The 12,219-nt window shown below is 32.2% G+C and overlaps 1 protein-coding gene across 1 annotated transcript in view; it reads left to right on the forward strand.

Moving 5' to 3' along the window:
* LOC134695819 (CUB and sushi domain-containing protein 3-like) overlaps positions 1 to 12,219 on the forward strand; it is a 49,479-nt gene that overhangs the window by 16,995 nt on the left and 20,265 nt on the right. Inside the window, exons 6-8 of the mRNA XM_063557246.1 lie at positions 8,396 to 8,506; positions 9,970 to 10,143; positions 10,987 to 11,166. Of these exons, the coding sequence (XP_063413316.1) occupies positions 8,396 to 8,506; positions 9,970 to 10,143; positions 10,987 to 11,166 (465 nt within the window). The remainder of the gene's footprint in view (positions 1 to 8,395; positions 8,507 to 9,969; positions 10,144 to 10,986; positions 11,167 to 12,219) is intronic.

Consider the following 12,219-nt stretch of genomic DNA (forward strand, 5'->3'; position numbering starts at 1 on the left):
CCAGATAGCCAAAATGAGATTTGTCGTCAATTTTTTTCTTGGTAACTACAATACAAGGAGTTCATAAATATGGATTCAGAGTTTATAAAGTCCGCTATACCGTTTATGCGTTTTCAGATAAATGAAAACTTTACCCCATTATACACCTCAAAATTGCTAACTGTTATAGCTACATCAGTGTATTCAATCATAGTTATCTATTTAGAAAGTAATTTGCCAAAGTTCAAAATTGTGATAGACGAATTGCTTCATAGGTACTATAACGCTCACAGTTTTTTTTTAAATATAATAAAAGAGAGGGGTTAATAACAGTATTGTTGAAGAATGTTGTAATGAGAAATATATTCAATTTGTTACTTAATATACATTAAAGAACATAAATTTTTAAGTCGGGGAAAATGCTAGTGAGACAGCTGTAAATTAGGAACGAATGAATAAATGAGTTTTATTTCTCATTAACTACAAATCACATAGTTACAGAGAATGTTTATGTATAAACAAATATATTAAATATTAAAGCACACGTGAACAATACAAACATTAACATGTAATTCAAACTTACCAGGAGTTTATTGTATCAAACCTGAAACAGGTCTCATTACCGTATTAGGTCAAGTTTTCGAAAATGACAATCACAGGGGTAATTTATTGAAAACCATGACAATGGAACTACACATTCTAATAAAAGGTATATTGATGGGAGACCACATGATGCTTAAATTCAAAATATAAGACATCAAATATATTCATACAATGATGACACATATCCATAGCATTGTAGTCAATGTGTAGGTACATATAGGTATACTGAGTCAACGAAAAACCTGAATATCAATTGCAGATATAACAATCATACATAGTTGTAAACTATATCATCACAGATACCAGGATTGAAATATTGTATTTGCGACAGACGCGCATTTCATCCGCAAAAGACTCATCAGTGACGCTCAGATTAATAAAGGCCAACTAAAGTACGAAGTTGAAAAGCATTGAGGAACACATATTTATAAAAGTGTTACAAAATACGACTAAGGTAATTTATTCCTGATGTAGAAAATCCTTAGTATTTCAAAACTGCCGAGTTTTGTAAAACCTTGATTCGTAGGTATTACCATATTGATATCAATGATACATGTAGAGCTGGCTACTGGGCTGGTGATACCATGAGGGAATACAACTGCAATAGCAGTTAAAAAAAAGGCTCATAAATTAAGGAGTATCTGGTCGCTGGATATTCTACATAGTTTGTCTACCGTGATCACTATCATGTTAACACTACGATTACAATATCGTGTCCGGATACTTCTCCCCTACGCTTGTTAACTAGAAATATCCTTTTTACAGCTCTTTCTGTTCCTCCAACATCTCAAAAGAAAACTACTGATCGCCAAAATATAGCTTAAAGTGCTGAAAGGGGAATGAAAAAACACAAAGACTTATTAAACTAATATTTGTTATTTTATAAAAATTGGGAAATGTGTCAAAAAGACAACAACCTGACAATATAACAGAAAACAGCAGAAGTTCACTCATATGTCTTCAATGCAGCGAGAAATTCCGCACCGGCGGCGTCCCTCAACTGGCCCCTATATATATATATATACAACTCGTCTAAACATCAAACCAACAATGTTAGATCTGTAAATTTGCTTTCGCAAATTTTTGGTTCTTCCCTCGCCGGGATTCGAACCCATGCTACTGTGATATCGTGACACCAAATCGCCTGCACTGCAGCCGTCCCGCTAGACCACACGACCACCTGGGCTCTCAAAAAAAAGAGCTTTCGGTGGCCATATGTTACCTTTCCACGTCAGTTTTAATCTAGCGGCGTACTACAGTACATGATATATAAGGCATGAAGATGTTATTGTTACAGATCAGCTAAATTATCTATAGTAAAGGATCCTACAAATTAATGTAAGATACAGTCACAGAAAATAATTATATTCATAAGTACGTCTGAGTCAGTGACAACCCTACAACAGATGTATCCATCGGATCGCCATCAATGATGGTGATACATGGCTGTGTACATAATGTATATACAACTCGTCTAAACATCAACCCAACAATGTTAGATCTGTAAATTTGCTTTCGCAAATTTTTGGTTCTTCCCTCGCCGGGATTCGAACCCATGCTACTGTGATATCGTGACACCAAATCGCCTGCACTGCAGCTATAACAAGTCAAAAAGGATACAACATCACCATTAAATAACTATAAAATATACAAATATTAGATATTTCGGATAACAGATATCCTTCTTCAATAATAGCACGTTGTCAAATGAATCATGTCAATTCAAATTGAGACTCTATCAAAATCTTGATTTATACAATTTAAGCGAACGCTGGAACAATTTTAAAATTTCCAAACACACCGCAAAGACTACAGACATATGCCAAAAATAAAAAAAGTTATTTACGATGTGAAATGGCACAACTCTAGATTTTCAAAGGATGTGACGGTTGAGATGTAATAACTGTATTGAGGGCAATCCTCAAACAAAAAAATCAAAAATGTCCTAACCGATCCAGGATGGTATAAATTAGACAACGGTAGGGCAATTACAACAGAAACTACATATTTAAGCCTCCCAAACGAATAGCAGTCTAATAATGATTGAAAAAATAAGTTTTGTATAATGAGGTAAAATAATTGAACGTGGCAACGTACTTATACATCATCCCGAATCAATGAAAACCTGTAATTCAAACTTTTATTTTAAAAATAATTTCGAACTTTAAAGCCAGTACTAAATCCGGCGTTGTTTGAAACAGGTAGGCACAGGAAAATGAGGGACTCGTTCTATGTTTTTTCATTTATACCCTCTGGGGAGACTGTCCGTAACTTTCTTATCCAAAATCTTTCCCGAGCGACTCTGTCGACCTTCGACCAACCCTCGTTGTGGTCTATGATCGCGATGGTAAGGTTTTTGAGATCAGCTTGTGTGTGTCCAGGTGATCTCAAATGACGACTTACGGGTAGGTCGGGCTTGCAAGTGTAGTCACTTCGATAAATGGCTTTGTTAAATGGCTGCTCTGTCTCTCCAACATACTGCATGCCACATCGACACTGAAGGAGGTATACAACATTCTGGGTTTTGCAAGTTACATTGCAATATATAGTGTACACAGACCCAGTCGAGTGGCAAGTGAATGTTTGAGTATTCAGTATTTGTTGACAAGTCAGGCAACGTCTGTTACCACATGACTTGCACCATCCTGCAATTGAACAGCTTTTATTTGAGGAGACTTCAGCTCTAACAAATAAGTCTTTCAGACTTGCTGGTCTCCGAAAAGCTAAGACAGGAGGATTGGGAAAGATCTTGGATAAAAGCTCCTTCAGTAAAAAATAATAAGAAAACAATTGTTATCCATTAAATGATTGAAATTTTCTAAAAAAGAAATTAATTATTAACTTGGTCTTAGTGTAAATGTGTTTCGATTATCACAACTCTGACATTCCAGTACATAGAATAAGAAATAAAGTAAACTAGCTAAAAAGCTGCAGCAAACTTAATTTTAATGAAGTTAAATTTGCAGATTTCATCTCGTATTTAATTAATGACATTATGACAACACCAAAATAGGGAGATGAGTATTGATTACAAATGAGACAAATATCCACAAAAGATCAAATGAAATGAATGTAAGTCCCCTGTACAACCTTCAACAATGAGATTTAAACAGCTGAAGTACATTCTATTACAACGCAGAGATTGCACCTTAATAAAGTTGGTGGTGTTTGTATACCAAATATAGTTGACTAATGCATAAAGAATTAGCCAAAATAGACCATAACTCAAAAACTTAACTTTGACCACTGAATCATTAAAATGAGGTCAAGGTCAGATGACACCTGTCAGCTAGACATGTACACCTTACAATCATTCCATACAACAAATATAGTAGACCTATTGCATATAGTATAAGAAAAACAGACCAAAACACAAAAACTTAACTATAACCCCTGAACCATGAAAATGAGGTCAAGGTCCGATGACACCTGCCAGTTGGACATATACACCTTACAGTCCTTCCATACACCGAATATACTAGCCCTATTGCTTATAGTATCTCAGATATGGACTTGACCACCAAAACTTAACCTTGTTCACTGACCATGAAATGAGGTTGAGGTCAAGTGAAAACTGTATGATGGGCATGAGTACCTTGCAAGGTACGCACATACCAAATATAGTTATCCAATTACTTATGATAAGAGAGAATTAAACATTACAAAAATTCTTAACTTTTTTTTCAAGTGGTCTCTGAACCATGAAAATGAGGTCAAGGACATTGGACATGTGACCGATGGAAAGTTCGTAACATGAGGCATCTATATACAAAGTATGAAGCATCCAGGTCTTCTACCTTCTAAAATATAAAGCTTTTAAGAAGTTAGCTAACGCCGACGCCGGAACACTATCCCTATGTCAAGCTTTCTGCAACAAAAGGTGCAGGCTCGACAAAAAAATCAAACTAAGTTTAGTTCTGAATCCCTTATACCTTGATGTGGTTCAATTTAAAGCTTTTAAGACATGCCCGAAATTAGAAAAATATGACTACAATGCACTGTTTTTCATAATATCAAAGAACACCAATTATTCCATTGTTTTATCAAATCAAGTTTAACTTTATTTAGATTTAAACATATTTTATTTGCTCAAAGCAAAAAAGCATCAGACACAGGTAAAACATACTTAAAGTTTAACTTTGGACTCTTTTGACCCTATAGCTGATATGGATCATTTAAAAACAAGCCAAAACATTTGAAATTTGTAAAAAAACAATAAGCATTGAAAACAAATATATAATTAATTTTACAGCTAAATTCCAAAGGCATGTAAATCTAAGACTTTGGTTAGCTTGCATGGTTTGTTTGTATATTGTACAATTACAATTGGCATATCGTTTAATCAAATTTAAAAGTACTCTACAAGAAGATATCAACATTAATTACAAAGCTTGAATTAATATATATACAACGGAGCAAGCAAACCTTCCAAAGTTTTACTCTACATGCAGTAGGAAAATAGCTGTAATAATGCTTAAAGTGCTTTTTCAAAAATGAAAAATACAAATGTAGTCTTCAGGTTTACAATATACAAATGTATGCATGTATACTATAAATGAGGATCTGTCAAGCTGACAAGAGCATATGTATTTTTTTCTAGGTTTAATTCTAATAAAGAAAACAATTTCAATATGATGAGTAATGGAAAATTTTGTTGTGTAAATTGTACTGATATGGCCCTTACATGCCTTAATTGATCATAAAATAAGAATTTGAGTGTTCTGTGTGTTATTTTTACTTTTTGTTTACCAGATTCAACTTTTAAAATTGAAGAGTTAATCTAATTTCTGAACATTTATCATGTTTTTACAATAATAAATGTAACTGGTCAATTTCCAATTTCTATGATTATATTTCACAAATAATGCCACAACACAGGTCATATTTGCTGTCTATTTAGTAGTCTCTTGTTATGACTTGTTTGATTCATTTTTTTATCAATTATATCATATATTTACCTAGATGATCTCCTATCATACATGTATCTGCTTTCATTTTTATATTTTTTTTGTGCTTTTCCATCTTCAACATTAACCTGTTGATAAGAAATAAAATATTGTATATTTGTGCATTTGCATGATCAGTACAGTGAGTTACATCTACATGTATATGTACATTGTAAATTGAGTTGACTTTATAAAATAATCCATTGGATCATTGAAAAAAGAAGTTTTGTAGATATGATAATTAGTCTGTGTAAATGTCATAAATGCTACGATATCAATCACACCATCAAGTAATTCATTTCTTCAGTATTGTCATTTTGAATTTGTTTTATCTGAGTAATCTGTAATGTTATAATCTCATGTTGCCCGTTCTGTGCCCTTTAATTTGGATTAGTTTGTAAGCATATTCTATTCTGATTCTATTTTATTAACTGATAGAAGTAAATACATGTACAAGTTCTTTTCCCATGTTTATAACTGTGATACATGACCTTCACTTCAGAAATATAAAGAAAAAGATTCACAGTAACAAATATTTAGAGAGAAAAAAAACAAGCTCATAGTCTGTAAAACATGTTTTTGAGTTTGAGAACCATATATTGAATCAATCTAGTTGCATTGTACAATGTAGTATCGGTAAAGGAATGAATAAAGACAGGAAATTCACAACTCTTCGGGAGCTATATTGTGACTTGAACAGTGTTTTATCAAAACCTTACAAAAATCTTTAGGTAAGGGATAAAAATAATGGTAGGTAAGGGTAGTGCGGTTAACACACATACTTTTAGTTGGCCTAAATGTACAGTAGTTTTCGTTATGTGTATGTACATTAATTTGTACGTGTTTCTTGTTATTCCTTTTTAGACCATTGGTTTTCCTGTTCAAAGGGTTTTACACTAGTAATTTTGGGGTCCTTTATCATTTTTATAGCTTGTTGTTCCGTGTGAGGCAAGGCTCTGTATTGAAGGCCGTACATTTACCTATTATGGTTTACTTTCATAAATTGTTATTTGGATGAATACATGTAGGCACTCATACCACATCTTCCTATATCATCTACTGAATGTTTACTATTTCAATGGGTTAAATTTAAAAACAGGGATTTGAAGCAACCATTAATTTTGAATTAGGAGAAAAAAACCTGAGTCAACGGACTCTTATCGACAATTTGGAAAACAAACTCAGGGCGAACTTTGTAATCGAATATATCTTTTATCATGATTATTATAAATTTCAGAAGAATTCTAAATCATTATAAATGTATGTCAATGAAAATTAAATCAGTGTTTGCTTCCAGAAAATTATGTAAATACCCCCCCCCTTTTTTTTCTCCCAAAGACAAATGGTCAATGCTCTTCTTCCTATATTTATGAGTTGATGTGATGTGTCTAAAGTAGGTCTTTTTATGGTGTCAAATTGCTATTTCTAACCAAAAGAAATAAATAACAAACTTACCAGAACCAAATGAAACTGAAAGTTTTGCCTACGAATTTCCGTTGCTAGATTTGCAAGGGTCATGAAAGGATGCCATCAACTCATTTTGTCTTCTTGTCCACTGCAATCCAACTCCTGTCCATGTTTGCAGCATATGCATTTAAAATTATGTTATGTGAGTCTGAAACCTAGACATGATAGTTAGTCTAGCCTCATGAGTCATGTCTAAACTATCTGATCAGGATCAGACTTATCCCAATGGCAGTTGGAATGTCTTGGCCACATGGTTTACTATGTTTTTGTTACTCTTTCAATGAAAATAAGTTTTTGCCTACACCATATTCATCAAAAATACCATTATTTTCTATCCTTTTGCACATTTGTTGATTTCCCTCCTTCTGTTATTGACAATAAATCTACCTTTTATTGTGAAGAGTTTTACAAAGGGAGATAATTTTAGGTATATTTTTTCAGTTTTTCATCATTTATTTAAATAAGCTTATATCAATTTGCAACGAAAATCCCGTTAAGGAATAGTAGTTTGTAGTGAACCATAACGTTTACCAAAATATTGTTTCAATTTGAGTGACTTTTGAGGTTTTATGGACATTTTCAGTACAGGCTGGATTCAAATTCTAGAAAAACACATTTATGTCAATAAAAATAAAAACAAAAATGAAGGTTGAAATAAGATCAAAATTACAGTTTATTTTAGTAGAAAGTCTGAATTTTAAGGTAAAACTGTTTTTTTTGTCATATAATACTTTGAACTATTCAATAAAAAAAAATAAAAAATGTCCATTTTCAACAACATTTTTCAGCAAATTTGGTACTTTAATAGAATTGCCCTGTATTCACATATTTTGAGATAAATTGTCAATTTTTATACATAGAACTATTAGATGTACTTAATACTTTACTAAGAACCCAAAATCAGCTGAAAACTCCACAACCCCTTTCATAATTTTTTTTTGATTTTGCATGGTTTTTTCGTAGACATCTATTTAATCATCATATGTACCAAGTACAAATATTGTAGAGCATTGCCCCAATGACAGTGTAAAGTGGCGTGTCTGAACTCATATTATATTATAGTATCCAGTCATGTCTCAATTCTTTGATTGAACGAGCTTCGACTTTAGTTGTTCTCAAAGAGCAATGTCTTAGTAAGTATGTTTAATTTTTTAGGCAATGTCTAGCCAATATAAGAATATTGAAAAGTTTATGTATCTATACAATCAGGCTTAACAACAATTATCTACATTGTCAATGATCGTTCGGATCAGCTATTTTGTATGTCGTAGAGGATAATAATTATGACCATGCCGCCACCAAAAATCAATTGTTTAAACGTATAAACATCTAACAACTTTATAACAGACATTGTCAAAATGAAGTTATGAGTTTACTCTTAATTTGTTGTATATTGTTAGATGACAGGTGCGAACCAAACCCGTGTCAGAACAACGGCACGTGTGTTGATTTGACCGACAGCTTTAACTGCACATGTGCTCCTGGATGGGAGGACGATAATTGCACAACTGGTAAGGCTGATTATTCTTTTGGGAAATATTAGCAATAACTTTAATTAAATCAAGAGTCGATATCACCATTTTAAGTTAAAAACAATATTAAGGTGGTACCTAACACTACAGGGAGATAACTCTGTAAAGACTTCTTAACGTTTTAATTACGTTGTGTTGTAAAAGGAATATTAAGCTTCTCAATGATCAAAATTGGTGTTTGTCAAATTGCTATATAACCAGTGTAATTTTTCTGACAAAACGGTTGGTTAAAAAAAAAATTAATTTTTATATTTTTGTTAAAGTGTCAATGTAAATACTTCGACAAAATTTTATGAAAATTAAACGAGCCAAATTAATTTTAGTGAAAGTGTTGGGTACCACCTTAATTGACGAAAACTGATAAAACAGAGGAACCGAATCATATTACAGCACTTGTTATTTTTTTCATCAAATTACCTTCGGTTTTAGACATTCTTCCTTTAAATTCAGAATAACATACTCTCAAAATATCTTATACATTTGTTTTCAGATATTGGAATATTGCTAATTTTCTAGCAGTTTCTATAATATGTGTTGTTTTGATAACCACAGAGTCTAAACCACACCGGCAAAATTTGTTCGGACTCGATGATATCTAACATCCGGCACAATGACGGAACATTAATAGACAGAAGAAAGCTAGGTTTCTCCTTATTTTCTTACTTTTTTTATGATATAGAGGGATCTATATACATATACAACTATTTTCTATTGTGATATGCAATATTTTCTACAACCGTTCTATATTAACGGAGAAATAAGTAAAAATGCATGTCAAAATGACGAATTGAGTGAACCTTGCCTCGAAATTGTTTAATTTCTTGTTAAATTGTTCACATTGTACGGAAAGAAAGGTACGGGAAGATAGATATTGACACGGAGATTGCAAAACTAGTCATTATGAGCATCTCAATACTTGCATTTCTGTGTATGGAACGAAAGAAATGGGTCATGTCAAATTAAAATACACCGGTTTCGTCATTGTTGTTTCTACACAATCACCCGGTTTCGTCTATATATATCACCCGGTTTTTTATATTATTTTAAAACCAACAATTTATGAAAAGCAAAGTTAACACGGATCTGAACATTGTCTTTCGAAAGAGTTTAAATATATATTTATTAGAAAGTAAACTTGGCGTGTAAACATATTAACGGGATCAAGTTTACTTACTTTGAAAAATCTTCCTCTTTGAAACTTCAAGAAAAATAGCTACTATTGTTGAAATAGGGGAACAATGTAATTTTTGGGGTGGCTTTAGAAGAAAATATGACAGATACAAGAACATTTAAATGGCATTTTTAATCCACTCATAAATGATCAAATTAAGATTTAAGCAAAAGATTACAGGTGAACGATTCAGGCTCTTGAGAGCATCTTGTTATATTGTATATTAATCACATATCATGTTCAGCAATATAACTTGCATTTTCAATATTAGCGGTGACATGTGACTACCCGAACACAGTGCCTCATACAACGAATGTAACAAGCGGTAACGAACAAGATGATACCATAACGTTGTCCTGTTCTGTTGGTTATAACAAAAACTCCGGAGATGAAGTTCTTACTTGTAAAGATGATGGTGAATGGGACGGATCTCCTATTATCTGTTGTGAGTGTCAAATGCATAAATAAAAATCAAATGAACCTAGTAATTAGTCTGTGTCGTTTTACAGGTTTTACACATGTTTAAAGCATATTCAAAGTCGTCGCATTGATATTGCAAGAATAGTCATTACAGTCTGTTAAACACTGACTGGTGTCGTTGTCGATTCCTCAAACAAATGATTACGTTTAACACACAAAGGTTTTTAATCGATCATGAGAATCATTTTGACGATTACAATACACTTGCATGTACATGCATATAAGAAAAAAATTCTTTCAAGTGTACTCATCTGGGCCACAAGAGCTGCTAAATATTTGTAATAGAAGCATCAAATTGAATGTCAATTACGGATCATATAATTGTTTTTTTTTTTATATAATCTTAAACACGTGAAAAGTAGTTTGAGAATGGAAATGGGAAGTTTGTCAAAAAGACAAGGGCCCGACTATTTGATTGTCGGAGCTTTTCTGTAATTATACGTGGAACTTTGAATGATACTGTCGTTATGTATATATACTGTATCGCATTGTGATTGTGTATATGGAGAAGATACAAAAACACAAATCCTTTAAATATTACTACTATTTTAGTGTGAAGGTGTTGTTACCGTACAGTGTTGTTTTGTTTTTTTAAGTATGTTAAATACAATGTACATATCGTTTAAATTTTTTATCTCATAATTTCTTGACCTAGCTGTTCCAGGGAGTTTATCAAGAATTTGAAGCAAATTTTTCAACAAAGTATGGAAAAATGAAAATATGCTTGGAATGCAGTAACGTCTACTTTTATCATATTAATCTTTATAGCTAGAATAAATGTATCTGATCAGTCTTATTATCATTATAGCTCCAGTAACATGCCCCAATCCTTCTACGCCTGTCTCTGCCACAAAATTGGTACAAACTGGTTCAAATTATCTGGACACGATAACATACAAGTGCAACACTGGCTATGAACTATCATCTGGGAATTTAGTACGGACGTGTAAAGAGGGTAAACTCTGGGATGGAATTCCTCCTGTTTGCAGTAAGTTCTCTTATACACGAGATTGAAGCCGTTTGGTGATAAACGATATTGATATTTAACGTATTACAACATATTCATTTTTCTAGTTATATTGTTCATTCGTTTTTGATACGTTTTGTTTTTTGATTTAACCATATGATTATGGACTTTCCGAATTGATTTTCCTCTAAGTTCAGTATTTTTGTGATTTTTTTCTTTTTAATACTTAATTGTGGATCAACTTTCTAAAATAAGATTTGTTTCTTCTTTTTTTAGTTTGATTTAATATATTCAGTGGGTTTTTTTGTGTTTTTTTTTTGTATAATTGTAACGTACTGAATAAGCGTATATCCCACTATGCAGAGAATACATTGCAATGCATCCTACAGTTGAGAAGGTTACCACAAGAAAAAACAATTGTACCGTTCAATACCGTATTAAAAACCAACAGCTGAAGAAATACATAAAACATGTACGCTCACGTACGACCGAACGTTTATAATTATTGTTTGTTGACAAGACTTCACTCGACTTCCTATTTTTTTCAAATCCTTTCAAGTGCTAAATTAAATTAAGGTTCGTTCTTATTCTTTGAAACGAAACTTAAGTATCATGATGGATAATTACAAACCTTTCAAGTATTTAGATATTAAGGTGGCTCGTGGGTACAAAAATTTTAGCAAAAAATTAAACCTTAATTTTTTCATTACAAATTTTATTTATTACACTACTAGTTGTTGCTTTATGATATGGTTCAAAAAACAACACAAAAAATTGATTTGGTTTGGCCCCAGATGACTTTAAAAATTGAAAAAGCTCCAAATTATCTCCCTTTGGTGCAAAAATGCCATTTTTTGGCCTTAAATTTGAAATTTCTTTTCAACTCATCGGTTACCTATATTTTTTATTATTGTTTTCAAATGAGCTGTTCATAAACTAAATAATTGTAAAATTTAAGCGATTTCTTATATTAGGTTATTTTTTTATTTCGATATTTCCTCTTTTTCTCCTATTGGTTCAACAATATTGTTTTCAAATGAGCTGTACATAAACTAAATAATTGTAAAATTTAAG

This window comes from Mytilus trossulus, chromosome 14, assembly GCF_036588685.1.
Source record: "Mytilus trossulus isolate FHL-02 chromosome 14, PNRI_Mtr1.1.1.hap1, whole genome shotgun sequence".
NCBI lineage: Eukaryota > Metazoa > Mollusca > Bivalvia > Mytilida > Mytilidae > Mytilus > Mytilus trossulus.